The sequence below is a fragment of the Tenrec ecaudatus genome, chromosome 1, assembly GCF_050624435.1.
Source record: "Tenrec ecaudatus isolate mTenEca1 chromosome 1, mTenEca1.hap1, whole genome shotgun sequence".
Lineage (NCBI taxonomy): Eukaryota > Metazoa > Chordata > Mammalia > Afrosoricida > Tenrecidae > Tenrec > Tenrec ecaudatus.
This window is the reverse complement of record NC_134530.1, coordinates 30,107,709-30,132,933: the sequence shown is the minus strand read 5'-3', so window position 1 is coordinate 30,132,933 and position 25,225 is coordinate 30,107,709. Positions and strand designations below refer to the sequence as shown.

The 25,225-nt window shown below is 55.1% G+C and overlaps 1 protein-coding gene across 2 annotated transcripts in view; it reads left to right on the top strand.

The window, feature by feature from the left end:
* ACOT7 (acyl-CoA thioesterase 7) overlaps positions 1–25,225 on the top strand; it is a 121,298-nt gene that overhangs the window by 94,086 nt on the left and 1,987 nt on the right. For both annotated transcript variants that reach the window (XM_075550499.1, XM_075550498.1), the window contains exon 8: positions 5,837–6,021. In XM_075550499.1, the coding sequence (XP_075406614.1) occupies positions 5,837–6,021 (185 nt within the window). The remainder of the gene's footprint in view (positions 1–5,836; positions 6,022–25,225) is intronic.

Genomic DNA, 25,225 nt, shown 5'->3' with positions numbered 1-25,225 from the left:
GGGCCCCTCCAAAGCTGGCCTCTCCCACCCACGACAGTTCAGTGGGCCGACACAGGGGCCACTCTGGTGGTGAGCGAGGCGGGCTCTCCCCAAGCTCCGAGCAGCCTGGGTCGGTAGCAGCAGAGATGGCTGTCCTCTTACACCTCGACTGCTGCAGACAGTGTCCTTGTCACCTTTGTGAAGTCGTGAAGCTGGTGACGCCTTCCTTCTGGGCCCCCATTCATTGTTCCTGCCTGCATGGACCTTCCCTTGTGAAGGGTGCTGCCTACGGGAAGTTGGATGGGAGGGAGGGTGTGTGCTGCCTCCATCCATCCTTAAACCCAGCCTGCACCTTACAGGGTGCAGAGCGCCTCATAAGTGCCTGCTGAAGCCACTGTCGCTTTTGGTTCCTGTGGCCAAACCTCTTCCATCGCTCCCAGTCTGGACCACGGAGGCCATCTGCCTCACCTCACCCCCTTGCCAGCAGCAACAATATTGGGCACCCAGCAGCACCCTGACCCAGCACCACTCCCCTCCATAGCCAGGATGCCTCTGAGCTCCCTGTTATCTGATGACAGAGGTTGATGGTTGCCTAGGACACACCAGATTCAGCCCAAGCCCCTGACTGGCAGCTGCGTACTGTGGGAGCCTCAGTCTCTCACCACTCGTTGCCCGCCCTCCCACTGTACTCCAGGCCTGGGGTCTGGGCACTTGGGGACCTGACAGATGAGTGCCAAGCAGCCGAGACCCAGGAAGGAGCGCTTCATTGGTGAGCCCAGATAGCACCCCATCTGCCAGGGGGCACCGCCCCTGGGGCCCATGCCCTGTTCCCAGAGGGCATTGCACAGTAAGAAGTGATGCTGGCAGCCACCTGCCTCCCAAGACTTTCTGCCCTGTGCTCCTGGGAGTGGAGAGGACCATGAAACACAGACAATGCTTGGCATCAAAGGTCACACGACGTGACAGGACAGTCAACACCAACTAGAACCAGCAGATGGGGCCATGAAAACCGGGAACGGAAATCTCGCAGGGACCTAACTTTTCCCAGTCTTCTTGTTGCTGCTGCTGTAAAGTTAAACCACTGAAGCTGATGCTAAGTTATAGGGGTAGTTACCTTGGATACACTGTCCTGGAAGCCGAAGGTAGGAAGCCCCCAAAGCTCCCATTTCTTGGGGAGAAGCAGACTGGCAGCTATGGGAGTGGAGGCTGAGAACTCCCTTAGAAAAGTCTCGGGGTGGCTCATGTTGGAGATGCCGACGATAGTGCACTATTTCCGTGCTCCTTAAGGAAGTTCACCGCCAGGGATCCCGGTGGCCCGGAAACACAGCTGTTCTCAAACTTGGGAACCACTCGGCCTGAGCTCTTGGGCTTGGTAGCAGCTATTTTTTATTACTCCGTTTTCCTTTCAACTCCCTGGCACTTGGCTGAAATCTGGCCGATGTTGCCCCTGGCGAGACACCTGCCCGACTGCCAGGGTGTCAGGCCGGATACTGTCTGTGCTCATGTGTCACCTTTCTACAGGCTCCCAGCTGAGTGTGAGCCCTCGGTGGAATCCGCGGGGGGGCGGGGGGTAGGGGCAGGGTGTCAGCTCCACCAAGGCAGGCAGCCTGTCCACTGAGCTCACTGTGACCGGGACATACGTGATAGTGTCCAGCAGCACCCATGTTTGTCAGGCATGTGCATCCCAGGCTACTGCAACACAGTGCTGTCGGCTGGATGCCGTACTGGAACAGAAACAGGTTGTCTAGAGCCAGGGGCCTGGCCCTGCTGACTCCTCCTGAGGGAGCGCCTGCCCCAGGGCTCACCTCGCTTCTGGGGATACAAGTCAGTCTTGAGGCTCCCTGACCTAAGATGCGCCTGTTCCCCGGTGTGTGTCTCCGTCAAATACCAGCTGGTGGGAATCCAGTCAGACCTGGTATCTGAGTTATCGTCAAAGACTCCATTTCCAAAGAAGGTCAAGTGCACACGCAGCAGGGCTGTAGGGCACCCAGATGTCTTGTCTGGGACATAGCCCGCCACACAGCTGTGCTCCGTTTGCATTCCTATGAGATGGGCAAGGGGACCCAGGATGGGCAGAGTGGCACTTTTAAGGGGAACATTTTTACTTAACCCCCTCAAATCCCCCACCACCAAGCAATGAAAACCTTTGTGCCGTCTGTCACCCATCATCTAGGATAAGGTGTAGGAATCTGCTTTCCCTCCAGTGCCGCCCCCACCACCACCACCAAGGGGCACCCTCGCTCACTTTGGGAAACACTGGTCCTCAAGCATCAGTGTCATGGTAGAAAATTCCGGTGGGCAGCACTCTCAGCCTTGAGAACTCAGTCCCCAGATGCCTCTGCTACTGACCATGGCTGGCCTCAGCTCTCTGGGGCACCGGAGTTCTTCCCACTCAGGGTGAAAGCCCTCCCACCACCCCTGCACTGGAGCTCCAAACTAACATCTACAACTGCGGGCAAAGCCTTCCCAAGCTGCAGCCTCCGCTCATCCCAGTCAGTAGGGGGGTGTCTCCCAGACCCCTGGGCCACAGTAAGGGAAGAGGGACATCCAGCTTATCCCAGCCTGGTGTCCAGTGTTTGCACCTTTGGCCCCAGGGCCTGGAGCCCAGAGCTCAGCTGACAGCTGCCACCTCTCAGAGCAGGCTGATTGTGGGGCCCAGCTCGAGGCTTCCTCTGGAGGGTCCACAGGCGAAGCTTATACCTGGGCCAGTGGGAAGCCCCTAAGAGCCAGTGAGCCAGGGCGAAGTGTTGTCAAGGGTTTGCCAGCCTGAGCTCTTGGCAAGCGGAGAAGATTGAAGCTCCCTGACCAGAGCTGTGGCCCAGCATGCTCCGTGAGTGCTTGTGCAGGAAGAAGGCTCTTGTTCCTGTGACCCAGTTCATGTGAGGCAGTGGCACCGACAGGCCACAGATCGAGGTGGGACCCGCATGGCTGCATGGTGTCACCTTCGAAACTACAGAGGGGGAGGGATCACAAGCCCAACACCAGCGATGCCCACAGAGCCCTCGGTGAGGAGCACTCATCCTCTGCAGGACCCCTATGCTCTCTGACCCTCTGCCTCACGTAGTGGACCTCCAGCAATGCCCCAGAGACAGTGGCCCATGACAGACTGCAGTGTCCCCAGGGTGGAGATTCAGTCCCCACAGAATGGCATTGGGGCCTGCTCAGGCCAGTGGGGGGTTCTGAAGGCGAGGACCCATTCTAGAAAGAGTGGTGAGGGAGCCTCCCTGAAGGAAGGACACTGGGGCTGAGACCCTAGTGGTGCAGAGGGGGCAGCAGGCCAGTGGCAGGAGAGGGAGCACTTCAGGGACAGTAGGGGGCCATGGGCCTGAGATCCCCCTCTCACAGAGTGGGATGGGGCCTGTTTGTCCCCAGGAACGCAGCTGGATGGCGGTCACGCTCTTTGGGGTTCCTGAGCAGACAGTGCTGGTGCAGGGGTGATGGGCTGCCATCCTTGGGCAAGAAGGGTTTGGGGCAAGCGCTCCTCTCACCTTGGAACTAACAGGTACTGACTACGGCTAGAATGACCCAGAAGAACCAAAGCGCCCAGAGCCTTCAAGGTGGGAGAGTCTTGCTCTGAGGGCCTCATGCCCTATGTCTGTCTGGACACTGGACAGAGCCAAGCACATGAACTTGCTAGGGGTGGGGTGCAGGGTGCCTCCTGAGGGGGTCTGGGGGAGGGGAGGCTCACAGTAGGGCCCACGTGCACCCGATGAAGGTGTTTTCAACTGCCCACACCTTCACTTTGCTCCTCACGCTTTGGGCTGGCCAACCACTCAGTGCAGCTCCAGCTTTGTGGTGTGTCCCCAAAGCCCACCTGCAGGGAGTGAAGCTCGGCTGGTGGAGCAATGGGTGGTCTGCTCTCCCTGTGGGGTGAGAGCATCCAGGCATGGCTGTAGTTGGACTGCCTGGCTGTGCTGTGCTCTGTTGACATCTGTGTCGGACGTGACCTCCAAGCCAGCCTCCTCTGCTTCTCGTGGTGCTGTTTCCCTGCGGTCACATGTTAAGCCACTGCTGATTAATCAGCGCACAGCCATAAAAGTGCCTTGAGGAGGCCCAGGAACCGTTGCTGTGCTGACGACCCCCCAGGCCAGAGGGTCGTCAGTGAAGTAGATCTCTAGGCCTTTCTTTCAAGGCACCTTTGAGTGGACTCAGAACCCCGATTTGTTTGGTGGGGGTGTTGACCTTTCACACTCCCAGAGGCCCCTCAGACCATTCTCCTAAGAAGTGGCCTTTGGAGAAGACCTTGCAGGGGAAGGGCTTGTGGTCCAGAGTCTTTGTATGGTTCATCAGTGAGCGCAGTTTCGGCCAGGCCTTTGGGGTTGGGCCAAAGGGGGAAGGAGGCTGATGGGCCCCGCAGGCCCTCATGCAATCCCCTGTAGCTGGGGAGCCCCAGGCACCCCCTTCCTAGGGTGCAGTATTCAGGGACTGTTGGCTAGTCGCTTGTCCAAGACTCCCGTCCCTTGCAGCTCGCATAGCACTGTTTGCGGATGACCGCACACCCAGAAATGCCGTATGTGGCCTGAAGCCCTCCCTGTCAGTATTAGGTGACTGTGGCATGGAACCTTCCAGACCTTCATAGCATGGTAACCGCCCCCACACTCACCCCACCCTCACAGTCTCCGCGCTGCCCGCCACTGGCCTCTCGCGCCCAGGGCTCTGGCCGCGGCTCGTCTGGGTGGAGCTGGGCACCAGGGTCTTGAGGGGCATATGGAAAGGCCCCCCCGGGGAGCACTGGCTTTGGGACCCTTGGCTAGACCCAGGGAGAGATTGTGGAGCTCACTGTCAGCAGAGGAGGCGGCACTGGTGGCGGCAGCGGCAAGGACTGGCCTCCACCCACCGGGCAGCCCCATGGTGGCGACATCACCCTCTGATGGAGTGCCTGCAGAGCACCTCCTGCTTCACGGAATCCCTGCAACAAGCCTGAGGGGACACGCAGAGCCCTAGGAGATGGAGGGCTGTGGCAGAGGAGGGCTCCAGGGCAGAGGAAGGTGGTCAAGCAGCCAGGGCCAGGGTGGCCTGCATGGTTGGAGGACGAGTGCCACCAAGTGGGTTAGGGGCAGGATTAGGCACGTCAGCTAGAACATCCCATCCGAGAGGCCGTGCTGGGGCAGGGCAGTGGTGACCCTCCCGGAACAACCCGATCACATAGACCAAGGCGGGCGGCTAAGGAAAGGGCTCTGCGAGAGACCTGGGAGGAGGATGTGGAGGGGGGGCTGCTGAAGTCATTCCCAGAGACTCGTGTCCCTGGGTCTTTGTGGACAGAAGTGTAGACAGGGCTGGAGGTGGCAACAGGAGGGTTAGCTGGCAATGGGCAGGCTGGCATCAGGGATGTTGGCGCTTCAGGCTAGACGGTGCACCTGGGAAGGCAAAAGAAGCTCTTTCCCTGGTGCTCAGGGCAGTGCAGTGGCTGCCCTCGCTCTTGGGGATGCAGCTGGAATCTCCGAAGGCCTCCAGGAGGCCAGAGGGTGGACAGGCAGACCGCAGCTTCAGTCTAAACCTTCCCAAGGACGCAGCCACCTCCCACCTGGAGCTACTCAGCAGCATGTGGTCGCTTGCTTTGTGGGGCTGGGGGGACTGGAAGCAGTCGAGCAGATACTGCACTCCTGGGGGACAGGAAGACCCCTGCTGGGGTGGGAGCTAGAGCAAAGGCCACCAAGCTCCCTAACAGCTGGATAGTAAAGACCAACCTGCTCAGGAGGAAGAGACAAATTCTCCCTTCCCAAGGAAGCATCCTAATCACCTGCCACCAGATAGTACATTTCTTTTATATTGTTCTTAACAACACTGACTTCCTGTTCCCGCCCCCGCCCCCTGGGGGGCTCTGCTTGTGACCATCGCTGTCCCCTGTGCTCTGCAGGGTGTGTCATCACCATTTCTGGGCGCATGACCTTCACGAGCAACAAGTCCATGGAGATTGAGGTCCTGGTGGATGCCGACCCCGTGGTGGACAACTCTCAGCAGCGGTACCGGGCTGCCAGTGCCTTCTTCACCTACGTGTCCCTAAGCCAGGAGGGCAGGTCACTGCCTGTGCCCCAGCTGGTGGTGAGTGTCCAGCCAACCTTCTGGGGAAACCTGGCAGGGCAGGGAGCCTGGGGTGGCAGGTGCCCGGTCCGCATTGCTTTGCCTGAAGGCCAGGCCCTTGAAGATCAGAGCTGGGACCCAGCGAGCTCACAGGGAGGGAGGCCTCATCTGCTGCCCCCTGCTCCCCGTCCTGTGGGTGGCAGGGCACAAGACACTTTTGAGGGAACAAGGTCACGCTGTTGGGGGTTGGCTGGAGTCAGTCCAGGACTGAAGAAAGGCTCTTCCTCTTGGGGTCCTAGTGAGGAGCCAAGTGGGTGGCCTCTGTTGGCCTTGGCCTTTCTCCGGCCTGGAGGCTGGAAGAGGCATGTGCCTCCCTGGGGGCTGTGGGTCTAGGCTGAGACCTTCCCCCTTCCAGCAGCCAGGCCCGGCCCTACCCCGTGCAGAGTGTGGGGCAGGCTGGTGGCGCGATGGGTGTGCTGCAGTCCACGACCCCCTGCACAGGCCCCTGGGCTCCAGGCCACATTCCTTGAGCCTCTCCCAGCCATTTGGAGCTGGTGCGTCTGCAATGGGCCTAAGGACAGCCATCCAAACACCAGCTTCCCAGTGTCTGTGGAAGGAATGGGGCGTGTGTCCCGCCGGCTCCCAGGAGCTCTATGCAGCCATCAAACAGCTGCTGTTCTGGTGACGTGGGCTGCTTCTCTCACCAGCCTGGGTGTGGAGGGCTCCAGGGGCCACAGGAGGCGGGGGGCTTTGCATTCTCCTTCTTTGATAAATGCAGTGTGGCATCCACACGCCCTCAAGGAGTCCCCGCTCAGCTCCTGGCCCCTCCATCCCTGGTATAGAAAGACCACCTGCCCTCGCCCACCTGCCCTCGCCCACCCAGCCCTCAGGTCTGACTCTGGACCAGACTTCACTTCCTTTCTTCTCCCCAGGCTCAGGTTCCTACACCTCCCTGGCCCCTCCCTTCCCCTTCCCCACTGCGCACATTCAGGCCCACCCGCCTCAGCCTGCTGCCCAGCATCCTTCAGGGGCCACATTCTCTCGCCCCCTTCAAGGTTTGAGGCTCCTTCTCAAAAGAGCTGTCCCCAAGGGAACCCATGGGCTGGCTGCTGTGACGTGGGGGTCCACGCTGCGTGCCTGCCTATGCTCGGGAGCCTGCTGGGAAGCCTGTGGGCAGGGGAGGGGCTCCAGGACTTGGGGGCTGGGCACGGGCTGGGGCCTGCGTGCTGGCCTAGTCTATGCTGTATTGAGAAAGAGGACTGAGGAGTCGGGGCAAGAGGCTGAGAGGGGTGGAGAGACCCTAGAACTGTGTCCCCCATCCAGCTAGGGAAGACGGAATGAGTGAATGGAGAGCAGTGTCCATCCCAGGTGGAGACCACTGATGGTTTTATAATAAGCTTCCCAAAGTCCCTGGCAGCGCAACCCCATCATGACCCCCGAGGACCCCAGCTGGCTCTCGGCTCACTCCCTGCTCCTAGTTAGCCCACAAGACAGAGTATCAGGTGGAAAGTGTCCCACAGCCAGGCCTGGGGGCTGGAGCTTGCTGGGGATTAGAAGGATCCTTCTCTGGCTAAGGCCTATCCTGAGTTCACCTTGACCAGCACCCGGGTCTTTGGAGAAGAGCCCCTGGGGCCTGAAAGGAAACCAGAGTCCCCTCTGAGGACTGCTCGGCCAGCAAGGTGTGGCACGACTGTCTCAGGGGCCCGCGGTCCCCACACTTTTGTGTTGAGCCCCACTTCAGAAGCTCTTGCCCAGGGTCTCTGCCCCTAACTCAGGCCCTGGCAGCATGGCTGCGCAGCCTCCTGGGGAGGGTAAGACCCCGCTGACTTCTGGCTATAGCCGAGGATGGCTGGCCACTCACACCCCCTGACCCTTCCCGTCGAGGGGCTACTCCATGAGGCCTTGGAGCCCGTACCCATCCCTCGTCCCTCTGGGGTAGCAGCCCCTCTACCCAGGCCCCCTGAGGGTTCCTGTGAACCCCTTATGTGGAAAGAGGAGCCTTCGCTGCCTCTCCTTGCCTCTGGCCTGCAGCTTCCCCTCCACTCTCCCGTCCAGGTGGGGGACACTCCTCTCTGCTGGCAGGGCCAGGGACTCCCTAGTGCCGCTCTGATGGCAGGGCTGGGGCAGGAGAATCTGGGCCTTGAGGAGAAAGAAGAGGGTTGAACGAGGCTGGAAGGGAGCAGAGAGGGATGGAGAGGGCTCCCTCTCCTCCATAGGACAGTGCAGGGTGCTTAGTTCAGGGACCAACCTCTGCTCAGACCTCCCCTCCTGCTGTGGGAAAAGCTTCCTGGACCTCCCAACCCCACCTCCCACCCAAACCAGACAGGCCCTTACCCCGCAGTCTGTCCCCCCCAGTCCTTGTTCCAACCACCTGCTGGTGGACCCCTTGCTCTCTTCTCGCTGGTGCGCACATACACAGCCACGGCCCCCTGCCCCTCCACCCACTGGCCTCCCCACCAGTCCACCCACCTCAGACAGACCTGCCGTCCCTGCGCCATCGGCAAACCTTCCTGTCACCTTCAGCCTTCGCTGTCTCCCACGTCTCTGGCTCACTTCTTCTGGAACCTTCCCTGCCTGCCCTTCCTGGCTCCAAAGGCAGGTTTCCCAGCTCCTCTCCCAGAACTCGGTCTGACCTCTGTCCTCACCCATGTCACCGTTCTGTGTGTCCCATTCACCCTCTTCCCACACTTCAGGGCTTGGGCTTTCTCAGCCACCCCCAGCAAGAGCATGGGCCTTGCGGCAATGTGCAGTGTGCCTTCCACCCTCTGACAAACCTCAGCCCCTTCTCCGTGCCCACCGCCCAGGGACTGGGCCCCTCCTGGGGCCACCATCCTCAGCTCACTGGTGACACCTGGTTAGACTCTGTCAGCTCGCCTTCCCGCCGGTCTCCACAGCATCTCCAGCACAGCTTGTCCCAGCATGAACTCATATCCTTGCCGCCCCCAGAAACACCTCCCCCCACTTCCGTGAGTCTCACTCTCGGGGTGGGTGGGAGACTGGGAACCTGCTGCTCCTCTCTCTCCGCCCCCGTACCCCCACCCCAAACTAAGCCCAGCATGGCTCCCTCCCGAGTGGACCCCTCGTCCCACTTCACTGCACCCCCCTCTTCTCCATTCCACTGAGTCCACCTAGCTGGGTCCCCTCCTAAGTACTTCATTCTACACTGCCACCGAGGGCTCTAGTTCAGCTCAAGGTCCGATCTGCTCCCTCTCCCACCCAAGCTGTGACCTGTTCTTGGGTCCTCAGTGCTCTGGGTGTGGGATCCAGCCAGCCGACCTCTGCCCACCCCTCAGGCACTGGGCACACCCCTGTCCCAGGGCCTCCCTCCCCCAGGGCCCCACAGGGCTGTCTTCCCCTTTGCATTGCTGTGGTCTTGTCTGGAAGCGTCTCAATCGAGTGTCAGCTCAGTATCTTGCACGGTGTGGCTCTAGAAATGGAGGTTGACTGAGTGAATCACGTCTGTTCCCCCAGGCAAGGCTTTCTCCACGCCGCCAGTGCTGGCAGCAGGCTTGAGAAGACCCTATGGCCCACCCCATGGCCCCAGCACTCCAGGTGCCCCAACCCGGTGACCTGAGCAAGCTGACCCCATGTGTGACTGTGGGCACATGCTTCTCGGCCTCAGTTTCCTCACCTGTACAGGGTGCTGGGGATAGTTGGTTGCAGGTAGGGGACAGTGGGCTGATGACAGAGGGTTTCCTGACAGGGGAAGAGGACAGTTGGCATGTTAGATAGTCGGGGGTGGGTGGGGGGAGGCATGAAGAAGGAAGCCAAAAATGGGGTGGGTGGGTGACTGGGGGAACGCATGCAGTTTTAAAGAAGCCAGTAGCAAAAGGTGGGATCTGTGACCAGGGGGCTTGGGGAGGTAGAGGGTTGGTCCTGGTTGAGTTCTGCTGAATCCAACTCCCCTCCCCTGTCTGAGTCCTGGCCACCAGGGCCGGTCTTCAAGGAGAGTGGTCTGGTGTCCACTGGGGCTTGCACAAGCTGGGCAGCAGTCCCGATGCTAGGCAGTCTGTGCACCAGGTTCTTTCCAGGGCCTGCACTCTGCCTGAGGAGGGCAGCGCAGCGGGCCTTTGGGAAATGAGAGGGTGCTGGGCTATCAATGGAGACCTGTGGCTGAGAGGGCCTGTAGAAGGCCGTGGGGAAGAGTGGCCCCTTTCGAGGAAGTGAGTAATGGCCAAGCCTCTGGCTTGAGCGACTGGTGTAGTGGCCTGTCCGTCTCTTGTGGACCCAGACTGCTTCCTCTTGCTTATTAAAAGTGGCTTTGATTCTTTGCTGAGGCACCCAGCCCGCCCCTGCTGCTGAAAATAGCCGTGTGGGGTGGGCTAGATGGACTGCTCTACCTTGTGGGTGCTCCCTGGATTTTGGTCACAGACTGTCTGCCCACCCAATATGCACCCTGACCTCCAGGCCCTCCTTGAGCTGGGAGTGGACAGTGGGGAGCACCTGGGTCTCAGGGACCAGCTGCCCGTTCCCACTGTCAGCTCTTCTCCAGGCTCCCTTGGGCGACTAACACAGAATGTAGCCTATGTGCAGTGCTTCCTGGTGAATATTATGTGGGGCTGGGGTGTCCTAGTGCACGAAGCCTGCAGTGGCCAGGCTCAGTTCTCAAAGCGGCAGACACGGAGCAAGGGGCGCACGAAGAATGAGCCTGAGCCCTCTCCCAGCCTCCAAATGCAGCCAAGTCTGCTCCCTGTCTGAGACTGGGGTCTATATATAAGCAAAATAAACTACCAAATTCAACACCACTGAGTTGATTCCAACTCCTCGTAACACTAGGAGACAGGGTAGAAATGCCCCCAGGGAGTTCCAAGACTATAACTATTTACAGGAATAGAAGGCCTCATCTTTCTCCTATGGAGTGGCTGGTGGTTTTGAACTGCTGACCTTGAGGTTAGCAGCCCAACACTCAACCAGTATGCCACCTGGCCTCCTTCCAGACATTACTTATATGTATGGAAAGAAATTTATATCAAATTTATATCCACATAAGCTCATTTGGAAGTAGGTGAGTCCAAGTCCATGAGTCAGATGTTAGGCTGGAAGCTTCTCCTGACTTTTGTAGCTTCAGTCACTCACAGACCCAAGAAGGGCGGAAAAACCACCTGCTGGTGGCTACAGAGACAGACGAATCCAGGATTGGCAGGTCACATAGCAGCCCCCTTTCCCCCCCACCCATGACTCCCAGGATCGCCAAACAATATGACAGGCCATTGGTCCAAATGCAGCCTCCGGATCCAGAGAACAGCACAGCAAGCTTTTCCAGGGGACTTTATATTAGAAGAAGGCCACACCCCCTGGGCTACTTCCTTTTAATTGTGTCAGGGCTGTGGCCTGAGTAAGGGTGTTGCATTCCACCCTAATCTTATCCCATTGTGGAAGCTGGCTGCATTGTGTTAGGTCAGATCCTGGGAGGACTAGGTGCTAACTGCCAACCCACGGAGAATCCTGGCCCAGACAAGTCGGAGGGTCTCCAGACTGTGTCTCATCAACTTCACCTTCCATTCACAGAGCCAGCCCCCCAAACGTAATACACACTGAGTGACTGAACATCTGCAAGGATGCTACTTCCAAATAAGGCAGGTTCACAGGTGCGGGGTTAGGACTTGGATGGATCTTTGTGGAGGCCTGATTCCATCCATCATTGCACTGCACAGCTAATGAGCGCCCACAGAGTCGGGGTGGCGGGAAGCTCTGAATTCGGAGCCTGTGCAAGCAGCCTCCAAAAATGACCTGGAAAGGTTTCCAGACAGTGAGGGACCATCTCTCCCTCCTCTTAGAGTGATGGCCGACTCCCAGGCAGAGGAGGACCGCCAAGAACAGCTCCTTTGGGGCGCTGTCAGGGTGGTTGCAACTTGTAGGGACCCCGTGTGCCACCGAGAGCAATACTGCCCAGCTTGGCGCCAGCTCTGTGGTCATGGGTAAGGCTGTCTCCTGGCCGCAGCTTGCACATCTCAGGGAGGCCCTCCTCATTTCCACTAAGCCTCCACTCGAGGGGACAGGATGGCTTTTCTAGCTGTTGCTCTTTCTGTCCAGAGAAAGCAAGACAGCCTCACCATCTTTGCTTCTAAGGAGCATTCTCCTTGGGTTTCCTCTAAAGCGGATTCGTTCGTTCCCCTAGCAGGCCACAGTGTGGACATTATTCTTTGCCAACACTCCAGCTGGAAAGCACGGGCCCTTCTGTCTTCCCTTTGCCTGGTCCAGCTTTCCCATGCAGAGGAGGCAATGGGGAAGAGCCATGGCATGGATCAGGCACACCGAGTCATCAAAGCGACGTCTTTACTTCTTAAAACTTTTGTAGCCGTCCAGAGTGGTCCGTCACTTGACTTGACGACTGGTCCCTTGGATGCTGCTTGTTCTAAGCAGAATGCAGTCTTTGGCCATGTCCATTTTCCTCCTTCACTTACCATGATGTGCTTCATTGGTCCACCCAAGGAGATTTCTGTTTTCCCCACGTTCAAGTGTGATCTGTACTTAAGGATGTAGTCTTGGGTCTTCATTAAGAAAGGCTTCAAGTTGTCTGTATTTCCACGAACCATGGTTGGGTCATCTCCATAATACAGCTTGTTAACAAGGCTTCCTCCCATCCCGATGCCATTGTCTCCTGAGTCCAGTTGCTCAGATTATTTTTCTCAGCGTATGGATAGTGTGAGTAAGGAGAAAGGATACCGCCCAGCTCCGGAGCCTTTCCAGTTCTGAGCCACAAAGTAATTGCTAGCGCAGAACAGTTCCAGAAACTGGCTCTTGGTCTGTGGAAGGTTCCACATGAGCACAATTAAGTGTCCTGAATCGCTCATTCTTTGTAATGTTGCCCACAGTTGAATGCCTTCACATAGTGCAGAAAACACAGGTAAGCATCTCTGGTATTTTCTGTATTCAACCAAGATCCAGCTGGCATCAGCAATGGTATCCTTTGTTCCCTGTTCTTAACTGAATTTAGCTTGGACTTCTGGCAGTTTCTTGTCATTATATAGCTGCATTAGTTTTAGAGTTACCTTTAGCAAAATTTTGCTGACGTAATATTGATGTTCAGTAATTTCTGCATTCCCTTTGATTGCATGCATATGGATCTCTCCTACTGGGTTGGCCAGGTATCTGTCTTCCAGATTTTTGGCATAGACTAAGCGAGTTCTTCCAGCGCTGCATCAGTTTGTTGAACTGTTTCAATATGATTCTGTCTGTTCCTGGGACCTTGTTTTCTTTAATGCCTTCCTTTGGGTGCAGCCCAGAAATCTTCCTTCAGCATGATCAGATCTTTATCATCCACAACCCCTGTAAGTAGTTGAACATTGACCAGTGCTTTTTGATATAGTGACTATGTACTGGGGGAGGTGTAACCCCCCCAAACAGGATTTTTTTCATAGCTATGTATTTAAATTTTTTTTTACAAGACAATATTATCACCTTCAAAGTATTCTCTATTACACAAATACACTTGTCAAATCTGCAATTCTATTCTTGGAGACATTTTTTCCAACTCATCTGTTTGGATGGCTGACAGCACCTCCCTCGTTGTTTTTCTTCACCTCTTCTCCGTCTTTAAATCGCTGTCCTTTCATGTCCCTCTTCACTTGGGGAAACAAAAAGAAGTCGCATGGAGCAAGGTCAGGTGAGTAAGGTGCATGTGGCAAGAGAAGCATGCTGTTTTTTGCAAAAAACTGCTGCACTGAGACGGCTGCATGAGCAGGTACATTGGCAGGGTGCCAAAACCAGTCCCTCGTCTGCCAAAATGAGGCCTTTTTTGTCACACAGTGCTGCAGTCTTTTCAGAACCTCTAAATAGAAAGCTTGATTAACAGTCTGACCTGGTGGAATGAGCTCCAAATGCACTACGAATGTCCACGTTTTCATCCATTTGGGAACTTGACAGACATCCAGAATGTGGTCTGTCATCAATCAACATTTCACCTTTTTTGAAAAAAAAACAAAAACATTCATAAACTTGAGTTTTTCCCATAGTGATGACCTTGTAAGCTGTGTTCAGTAGCACAACAGTTTCTGCGCCATTTTCGCCGAGCAGGAAACAACATTTCACAGCCACGTCCTATGCTCTTAAATCGGACTTCACAAAAATGAAGTTCAAACGAAACTGCTTTTATGAAAAAATTCACTGTGACCAAGGAGAACCTTCCCAGGTGAAGCCGCTGGGTGCACTGACTCGGAGCGAGTTGTTCTTGCTTGATCGACGCTCGCCTAGCAGGAAAGATGCATACTACTATGAAAGCTGTGCTCCTCCCAGTGCAAATCCGTTTTTGTTTGTTTGTTTCCAGTACCCTCATATTCCTTCCATCTTTTGGTGATTCCTTGTGTTGTTCAATAGTCTGCCCAGAGAATCCTGCAGTCTTACAACTTGAGCCTTAAATTTTTCTTCAGTTCTTTCAGCTTAAGACATGCTTGAGTGTGTTCTTCTTCCCTTTTGATTTTCTAGCTCCTGGTCTTTGCACACTTCGTTATAATACTTGACTTTGTCTTCTCAGATCACCCTTTGAGGTCTTCTGTTCAGCTCTTTTACTTCATCATGTCTTCTGTTCACTCTACTTTGCACTCGCAAACAAGTATCAGAGTTTCTACTGACATCTGTTTTTATCTTCTTCTTTTTAAATTAAAAAAACAATCCTTTCCTGCCTTTTTAGTGACCTTTCACTTCAAATGTGACATCCTTGACATCTTCCCACAAGCCTTCTGGTCTTCAGTCATTCGTATTGTGTGCATCGAGTCTGTTCCTGAGATGGTCTATCCATTCAGGCAGGATGTCTCTGCATAAAAACGGCAAGGCGGCAGTGTCAGACCACATCTCACTTTCCAGAGCGAGAGGATCAGCACTACCAGCCCGAAGCCGATGATGCCTGTGAAGTGGGAGGTGGGACACACCAATTCTGACACAACTGTCCCTCCTTCCACAGCACCCTCCACTTCTCTGCGGGGCTTGGTAAGTCATTGCAATAGCCACTCAACTCTCAAACAAAACCCATGCTTATGGGACTTACTAGGAAATACAGGTTGTAAATCAGGATCCGAAACAACTCAGGATACAGTTAGTTCTCTGAGCAACTCAGACTCTTCTTGCCTTCTTCAGCCGGACCTTGCTTGGGGGGCCTACATGGACAAATGTCACAAGTTTTTTGAGGCTCACCAATAAGTGCCAAGAGGCCCCCCACTCCACCAGTGAACTTCCATCTGAAGGCACTCAGCTCTCTCATTTCTTGAGCTGCGAAGCCCTCCTGTTCTTCTGCGGATCTCCTGGCTTGGCTGCGTCTGCTGCCACCCTTTCCCCGCCGCTGTGTCTCATCACCTTGCTGTGTCCGCTGTTGCAGCTCTCTGTCTCTTGGGCCTGAAAGGTTCCCAGCTCAGGGGCCCGGGTCCACAGGACTTGTTCTGCTCCCATCAGTTCTTCTGGGAGGTGGTCAGGTTCCCTCTCTTGGCTTGCTTCTCTCTCCTTTTTCCTCTCGTAAGATAAAAAGTGTGATTCAAGCAAGGGTGATGATTGGAGTACATCCCACCCTAATCCCGTGTCATTAACAGTACAGGCAAGTGCATGTGATCACACCTGGAGGACAGACCCACAATACTGGGCCAAGTCGACACCTAACCCAACTATCACAGGGGCCGTGCACCTTGTTCATATGTCCCACCCCAAAGCACAGTCCCACTTGTCTTATAAAGTCACGATGAGTCAGAATCCCTTGACTCAGTGGCACGGAGTTCAGCCCAGTCATTAGGCAGGAACGCAGAGACTGTGGCTGTGGCTGCTAGGTGCTCTCGGGTCGGCCCCATGCACAGCCGACGGAAACATCGACGGTCCTTGAGTCAGGCACTCCTTCAGTCCGCAAAGTTACATCATTACTTTTCAAAACTCTGAAGAAGTGGTGTGCAGCAGGTTCACCAGTGCGGTGCGTCATTTGACTACTGCTCCCTTGAGCAGTGGTTGTGGACCCAAGCCAGACAAAATTCTGATAACTTCAGTCTTCTCTCTATGGAGCACAATGTTACCTCGTGGTCGACGTGTGAGGACTTGAGTCTTCTTTGCGTTGAGCTGAAATCCACACTGAGGCTGCAGTCTTGATCTTCATCAGCCAGTGTTTCAGTCCTCCTTTTCAGCAAGCCAGCCAGCCTGTGTCGTCTACACATCTCAGGCTGTTAAAATAAGTCTTCCTCCAACCCTGAAGCCACATTCTTCTTCATGCAGTGCAGCCTCTCGGGTGGGTGAGAGGATGCAACCCCGAGGCACGCCTTTCTTGCATTTAAACCATGCTGTAGTGCCTCGCTCTGTTTGCATCCTGCCTCTTGATCTGTGTACAGCTCCTACGGATTAAGAAATAGCCGCAGAAAACCTTAGCAATAGCAATAGAACATTGTTCTGAAAACCTCGGGACTTGCAGTAAGTCACCGCACTCGGGTGTTCAAGGCTGTACTTTGATTCCAGCAGACTTTTTTTTATTTTCTTCAGCTTCAACTTGATTACACCCAAGCAATCAATGATCCACAGTCAGCCCTTGGCTCTCTCTCTCAGTCTGTGATAGTGAGCTTCTCCATCAGGACTTTCCACAGATGTAGTCGATTTGATTCCTTGGTAATCTGTCCAGAGGAGTTCACAGGTACAGATCCCTGATGCCACAGCCAGGCCAGGACAGGGACTGAAGGTGTGACTGAAAGGCACACTCCCTACCACAGTGTTGGAAAAAGAGGTCCCCACACAGGACCCTTGCACAGGCTGGGGCCTCGGGGTCTCCACAGATAGCAGCGAGGCCCAGAGAGACCCCTCCGGGTGTCCCAGATGGCCTGAAGGCCCTAAGAGGACTTGGAAAGCTAATGAGGGCCCTCTGGGAGGGGGGTGCTTCGTGGCTGTCCCATTGGTCCACATGGACACCCCCAGGCCTTCCAGTCACAACCGTGACTATCTTCTCCCTCTGGCTGGCTGAAGTGAAGTTTCTGGGGTGCTCTGTGATAGCTGGGGGCTAAGACATGCAGGTGTTACTGGGGCACAGCGGCACCACGGTTTGTTCCTGGAAGGGCTTGGCCACCCATAAGGCAGCTGGTCCCCACCCCCAGCTTGCTGGCAGCCCACAGGAGTGAGTCACAACCTAGATTATTCATGAAGCTTCTTGATGTGTGTCATGCTCCTTTCCCTCCCTTCAGATGGGTCTGGCCCAACGTCTTTGGGGGGAGGGCTGCCAGCGCACTGATGCCTACATCAGTTCGTCCTCTGCCACTTCGGTGGGCCCTGAGCCCTGTGTGCCTTGAAACCAGGGCTCTCACTTGCTCTGCCTGGAGCCAAGACTTGAAGCAAATACCCTCCAACCAGAGCCCAGCATGCTCCCTGACTTAGGGCCCAGCCAGGTGCGTGCGGGCCCTACATCCGATGGCCACTTGCCATCCAGTTGGCTCTGGCTCCTAGTGGCCCCATTTGTGTCAGCGAAGAACTGGGCATCTTAGCCTTTTCCGGGAAGCAGCTTTCCAGCTCTTTCTCCCATGCTTCCCGAGGATGGCCACTGGGTCCCAGAGCAGTGTGCTGCACTCGCAGCAGGGGGGGATGTTCTCCGGCCTCTTGTGGAAGGTCTGTGAGTGAGACAGCCCAGCCCTGAGCGCTGCCCCCCGCCCCTGGACAATCCCTCTGGAGGTGGCTGAGCACAGGTGGTCCTCAGAGTGGCCTCATTGAGTGTCCCCACCAATTCTAGGTACTGCAACACCAAGGCCACCCAGTGTGGAATTGAAACAGGCTTTCTTGTTTTGATGTCATTTGTTTGTTGTTCATTGGACACATGCCTGCTGGGCCTCTGCTGTGTCCCAGGTCAGTACTGAAGCAGGGACGGACTCTGGGGGACAGTGAGCTCATGAAGGTCAGAGTCCTCATTCCCACAGGGCACATGCATATGCGGGCACACACACCCCCCACTTCTGGCCCTGGCCAGGCCCCCAGTGGGTCCTCGGCAGACTGCTGCTGTGACCAGGCCTTCACTGTCAGTGGTTATGAAGCAGCCCCGCATGACCGTCAGTGCAGTGACCCCCAGCAGCGAGGCCCAGCCGTGGGACCGAGCCTATGGAAAAGGGATCCTCTGCCCTCTGCTACCCCCTCTGCCTGGGGGCTTACAGGCTGCACCCTGGTCAGTTGCTGGAGGCTCCCCTTGGTGAGGATGTTTGTGGCTTAGCAATGGGATGGTCATTTGCAAGTTCCAGCTGCTTTGGGGTAGAGGCCAGGTCACCTCTGTGTCTATAGGCTGCGCAGAGAGTTAACGAACCCATGCTTGGTAAAACAGAGGGGCAGCGAAAAAGAGGACGGCCCAACAAGATGGATGGGCACAGTGGGTGCGAACGTGGCACGGCGGTGCTTCCTTCTGTTGGACATGAGGTACCCGTGAGTTGGCATCTAGCAACAGCGGCAGCCCAAGGTCAGGGGCAGGGAGATGCTGCCGGCACTCAGCCTGGCTCTGCCTCAGAGTGGGTCCTCGCCGCAGGTCCCGGATGCTGGAGACACCATCACCTGGCAGAGGGGCATTTATCCACCAAGCTGCCTGCCCTCATTATGGTCTGGGCCCCCTTCCTCTGTGGTAACACCCCACCCCACCCCATCCCTGTGTGCTCTCAAGAGAGGGCTGCACACAGGGTTCCTGCTGAGCCAGCTCAGTCCTCCGCTGTCAGGAAGTGCCCTCTCTGCACTAGACCTTCAGTAATTACAAAAAGGACAAGCGATTGATTTTCCCGAGAGGAGAACTTAGTCACTGGCCTCCATGCCAAGCTCGAAATGTGTGTCCTCGAAGCACAGAAAACGCAGCGTGGAAAACATTTGGTGTGCAGTGCCAGGCTCTGAAAGCCACAGGCTGCCCCTCCGTGGGCACCAAGCCCAGAAGACGCTGCTGGCAGGAAGAGGAGCCAGGAGGGGCGGACATGGGGGACCTGAGCCAAGCCGCTGGCAGGGCTGCGGAGCAGGCAGGGGCTCGGCTTGCAGAGGGGTACAGGGAAACTGTCCAGGACCCTCTTAGTTGTGGGAGTGACTCCCTGGGGAGCCTGTGGGCCCTACTCCCCTCTAACGATGGCCTCAGAGCAGATGCCAGCTCTGGCGAAGTCATTTCCAGACAACACATAAAGCCCGTGGCTGCATCTTGTCCTGAGGCCCCCACACCACAGATGAGAGAGAACACCTGGCCCTGAAGGTGAGCAGGTGCCCAGGCTCGCAGGCCCAGGAGCTTTGGATTCCAGCGTCTGTGCTCCGTGGCCCCTTTCTCCCCCTGCCACCATCAGGGCCACTCGGACGCCCTCTACATGGACACCACACACCGAATTGCCCCAGCCCCTTCCTTCACAGTCTGTCCCTCAGTCAAGGCCTGAGCACCCTCCTCCCAGGTCCACGGAGTGGTTTGTCAAGGCCACAGGGGGCGCTCCTTCTGTGCTTAAGAAGCCCAAGTCCTCAGCCCAGCCTTCCCTGAGAAGCAGCAACAGGCCAACTTCTGCCTGTGTTTACTTTGCAGACGGAGGGATTCGGGCTGGGTCATGGGTGGGACAGCAGGCCCGGGAGCCAGCTGTCTGGTTCTGATACCTCCACAGCCCCTCTTAGTCACCACAACAGGGAGCTCTTCCTGGGGCGGGGGCGGGTGTGTGTTAGGGCCTGGGAGTCAGTAGGTCCAGTTGCACCTGTGCACCAGCACACAGGGTCGGTGCCCGAGGTGGTGGGGAGAGGCTCGGTACTGCCAGCGTGGGCTCCGACTCCAAGCCCACAACATTCCACACCACCCCCATCAGAGCTGGGGGAAGGGAGACAAGGTCTCAGCTCAGCTGGCAGGCTCCTTCCCTGCCCTCACTGATGTCTGGGCACACTCTCTCTGGCCGCCTGCACTCCATCAGCCGCCCCTGGCGCCTTCTTCAGGCAGATGCACTAGCTGGGGGTAGGAAGCCACCCTGGGGCAGCCTTGGCCTGTGTTGGGCACTGCCTTCTCCCTCCGCCCAAGTTGCGCACCCAGGCTGTACTATTGTGGCCTGCACTCCTGACGCTCTCGGGGGTGACTGGATCTGGTGGCAGCGGGGCCTTGAGGCTCAGCAGCTTCTGCTGCAAGCGATGGCTACAGGGCGGGGCACCCGGCGATAATGAGGGGCATCTTGTTCCCGTACTCTTGAGCCCCTAGCTCACCCCTCTTCCTGACCCGTAGAGACCCAACTTGGTGCCTCAAGTGGGCCATCTAACTCAGGGGACCCCCAAGCACTGCTGAAGGAAACGGTGCCTGGCCCTACACAGGCTCCATTATGGAAGGGCCATTGTGAGCCAGGGTTTTCATGGCCTAGATTTCAGATCACTAGACCTTTCTTCCTAGTCTTAGCCCACAGCTCTGCTGACACCTAGTCAGCATCATAGCAAGCCTCCCTGATGGATGGTCGGTGGCTGTGCTTGAGGGGAACTGACCAGGCACTGCACCGGGTCTCTCAGGTGGCTGATGGAAACTCTGCCACAGGATGACCACAGCCCCCCTTTCTAGACACTCGAGTGGCCCCTCACTCCGAGTTCTGTGTCAGCCTGTGTCGGACTTCCCACATGTAGGGTAGGTGGTGACGTTCAGGCATCAGCGCTTGGTCCCAGTCCTCGGGGAGAAGCCCAGTGCACATCTGTCCTCCAGCTCAGCGTGCAGGTGTGAACAGAACTGTCACTAGAAGCATGGGACCACAAGGGCCACTGTTGTGGGGGGGGGGGTGATGGAGAGGGGTGGCTCTCAGCCTTGGGTGTGATTCTTCCCATGGGCAAGGCTAGGCTTGGCCCCAGAGCATGCCAGTGGGCAGGTCCAGACCCCACCAGCACTGTCCAGAGATAGCTCTGAGCACAGTCGAGGTAGGGGCTTTGAAATTGCTCTACACCCCCCCACCCCCAGCATGTCTTCCAGGCCAGGGCCTGGGGACGGCTGGTCCATGTGCACTGTGACTTCTGCCTCAGCATCTTGGGAGCAATGGACTTGTCTATTTGGGACATTTCATAGCAACAGAATCTTAGAGCATGTGGCCCTTGGTGGACAGCTTTTGGTGGATGTGAAACCACACTTCCGTTTCTCCAGGCACCTGTCAGTGACATCGGTGACATTGTTCTCCAACCTGGTCCTCCAGCATGAGACAGTGCCTGTCCCCACGCTGCTGGTCTCTCGTTTTATGCTCCTGTTGACAAGCTGATCCCCTGTAGATGATGCTGTATTTGTGTATTTTAAACTTTTTTTTTTCTTTGATGAATTTAATTTTATTTTTTTAATCATTTAACTGGGGGCTTGTACAACGCTTACACAATCCACACATCCATCCATTGTGTCAAGCACATTTGCACATTTGTTGCCATCATCATTCTCAAAACATCTGCCTTGCATTATTTTAAAGTTTTAAATCATTTTATTGGGGGCTCTTAGAGCCCTTAAAACAATCCATGCACAAGGGAACAACAAGTGATCCAAATCGGTGGTGAGGAGGAGGGTGTAGGAGGTCTGGTAAGGCATGACCAAGGGTAATGTAACTGAGAGGAATTACTGAAACCCTAATGAAAGCTGAGCCTTGATAGTGGAACAAGAGAAAAGTAAAAGGAAATAGAGGAAAGAGCTAGGAGGTAAAGGGCATTTGTAGAGGTCTAAATACAGGCATGTACATATGTAAATATATTTGTATATGAGGATGTAGAAATAGATCTATGCATATATGTATAGATTTAGTATTAAGGTAGCAGTTGGACATTGGGCCTCCACACAAGTATTCCCTCAATTCAAGAATACTTTGTTCCATTAAACTGGCATTCCATGATGTTCACCTTCCTGACACAATCATTGAAGGCAAAGCGGGTACACAAGCAAATGTGTTGAAGAAAGCTGTTGGTGCCCGGCTATCAAAAGATATAGCCTCTGGGGTTTTAAAGGGTCGAAGGTAAACAAGTGGCCATGTAGCTCAGAAGCAACAAAGCCCACATGGACGAAGTACACCAGTGTGTGCGATCACGAGGTGTCAAAGGGATTAGGTATCAGGCATCATCAGAACAAAAAACCATATCATTGTAAATGAGGGGGAGTGCAGAGTGGAGACCCAAAGCCCATCTCTAGGCAACTGAACATCCCCTTACAGAAGGGTTATGGGGAGGAGGCGAGCCAGTCAGGGTGCAGTGTAGCAATGATGAACCATACAACTTTCCTCTAGTTCTTTAATGCTTCCTAGCCTCCCCCCCCCCCATCATGATCCCAATTCTACCTTACAAACCTGGCTAGACCAGAGGATGTACACTGGTACAGATAGGAACTGGAAACACAGTGAATCCAGGGTGGATGATCCCTTCAGGATCAGTGGTGAGAGTGGCTATACCAGAAGGGTAGATATATAACCTCCTCCCTTAGGGACGGACAACAGAAAAGTGGGTGAAGGGAGACGTCGGACAGTGCAAGATGTGAGAAAATATTAATTTATTAATTATCAAGTGTTCATGAGGGAGGGAGGGGAAAAATGAGAAGCTGATGCCAGGGGCTTAAGTAGAGAGCAAATATTTTGAGAATGATGAGGGCAATGAATGCACAAATGTGCTTTACACATTTGATGTATGCATGGATTGTGATAAGAGTTGTATGAGCCCCTAATAAAATGATTTAAAAAACAAAAATGATCCATGCAACAATTGTATAAATAATATTTGTGCATAGGTTGCCATCATCATTTTCAAAGTATTTTCTTTCTATTTGAGCCCTTGGTATCAGCTCTTTTTTTCCCCTCCCTCCCCCACCCTCCCGACTTCTTGATAAATCATTGTTATTTTCATCTTACCCTGTCCACTGTCTCCCTTCACCCACATTTCTGTGTCCCTGGGGGGGAGGGAGGTAGTTATACGTCAATATTTGTGATCAGTTGGTTCCCCTTTTTCCTTTCCCCCTACCTTTCCCCTACCCCAGTGGTTCTCAACCTTCCTAATATCATGACCCTTTCATACAGTTCCTCATGCTATGGTGACCCCCCAACCATAAAATTATTTTTGTTGCTACTTCATAACTGTGATTTTGCTACTGTTACAAATCGTCATACAAATATATGCAGGATGTATTTTCACTGTTACAAATTGAACATAATTAAAGCATAGTAATTAATCACAAAAACAATATGTAGTTATATATTGTGAAATACTTATTTCTAATTACAAATAAATGAAATCTTGTCGTGAAGCATGGTGCAGCATGGGTAACAGTCTTAATATAACAACAGTAAACCGCATTGTTATATTTTGTGACAGTATGCATCAAAAGCCAAAGTCAGTGCAAAGTTTGAGATAGCTTCTTTCTCTCCAGATCAGCATATCTGCATGTGGGCGGACCCGCCTGGAGACGATAGAGGAGCGGTGTCTGTTACTAAGACCATCTGAAATATGTGTTTTCCCATGGTCATAGACGACCCCTGTGAAAGGGTCGTTCAATCCCCAGAGGGGTCTCGACTCACAGGTTGAGAACCGCTGCCCTACCCTATGTTGATCGCTGTTCCCATTACTGTTCCTGACGGGTTTATCTACCCTGGATCCCATGTGTTGAGGGCTCTTACCTGAATCCATGTACATGCTCCGGTCTTGCCAAACTTGTAAGGTAGAACTGGGGTCATGATAGTGGGGGGACGGGGGAAGCATTGAATAACTAGAGGAATGTTGTGTGTTTTAACATTGGTGCTATACTGTACCCTGGATGACTCATCCCTTCCTTGTGACCCTTCTGTGAGGGGAGTAGACGATGCTTTAAAAGAATATAAAGCTTCATGTAGGCATCCTTTTTCTAATTAAGCTAAACCAGTATTTGGAACATTTTAGTTCAAGGTTTAGTTGACCAGGATTCATTCTGCTGTTAGCATCCTTGATGTAAATATTTGCTCCAGTCTTGTTCTGACAAAAGAGGCGGCTCTTGTAGAAAAGCTTGGTTGCGACTCCTTTTTGCCTTCCGTGCTGGCTTCTTACATGATAGGTGCTGACAGGAAGTGTGTATGTATCAGACGCCCATCTCTATTGTCCTGATTTACAGAAGAATCCGGCTTGGGCATGCCGCTGGTCCACGCAGAGCCAGGACTCCCACCAGGCCCCTGATGGGCAGCTGGGTTGACCTGGACAGGACAACGAGGCTGCTACAGGACAGCCGTGTGGTGTGGTGTGGTGGGGCCCTGAGGTGGCAAGCAGGCGGTTCTAAACCAGGCAGGGTGAAGGTTCTTGAGAATGGCCAGTGCCCTGCCCAGTGTTACAGGGACTGCAGGGGCCTTTGAGAACACACAGAGGCTGATGATGGCAGACTTGGGCAGCTCCTGTCACTGAGCAAACCCCAAGCAGAAGAAGGAGACCCCGTCAAGCCTTTGGAGTGAACCAGTTATACAGATTTCTGGCTTTCCAGGTTCCTACAAGCCTAGTGGATCTTGAGGAGGCACGTGGCACGTAGTCTCCCAGGTCTCTTTAGCTACAAAACCTTGAAGAGGTGCAAGGGGAGGTTTGGAGCTGCAGAGAATGTGCCCGTCTATCTGTCTGCAAGGAGCATCTTAAGGAAGCAGGGCGGCCTCATCTGGTTGCTGGCAGGAAACTGAGTAAGGCATGCATGGTGCAGGCAGCCTAAGGGGGCTGTACCCCCCAGACACACCCGTGGCTTGCTGCCCTTCCACAAGTGGAGACCCTTGGCCCCAGCAAGCTGCCTCTCCCCAGGGCCAGGCCTTGGGTAGGCCACACCCACAGGCTCTCCCTGCCTTGGCTTCATGGAGCCTTTTACCACCTCGCCCTGTGCACCCCACTCCGGCAGTTGGCCCACTTCCAGGGCAGTGCTGACTGCCCGTTGGAGGGTGTGACGGTCCTTCCCTCTGGACCTGTGGCCTCCCCAGCCCTGCTCGGGCCTCTGAGAAGGCCTCTTCTTTCCAGGGCTTTTGTCTTCTTCCCGTGGGGGCGGATTCTCTGCCAGCTAGCGAGGAGGCCAGTTCCAGAGCACGAGCTGAGGGGCCGTCTCTAACCCAGCGCACACCACCCCCTTTCTCCTACTCCCTGCTCCCCACCCTGCCTGGCAGCAGCTGCTGCTCCAGAAACAGCAGAGCCCTGCACCCCCATCCATGCCCGTACCCCGTCACCACCACCAGCCCCATCCCCCCAGGACCCCACCCGTGCCCTGTAGTGTGCTCCCTGTGTCCACGGTTGCAGGACCCTCCTCCCTCAAGGACCGCCCTCAGCTGCCCCTCTGGCTGGGATGGGGCTTTTGGCCACTGCTTACGGAATGGGAGCCAGCTGTCTCTCCCGCCAC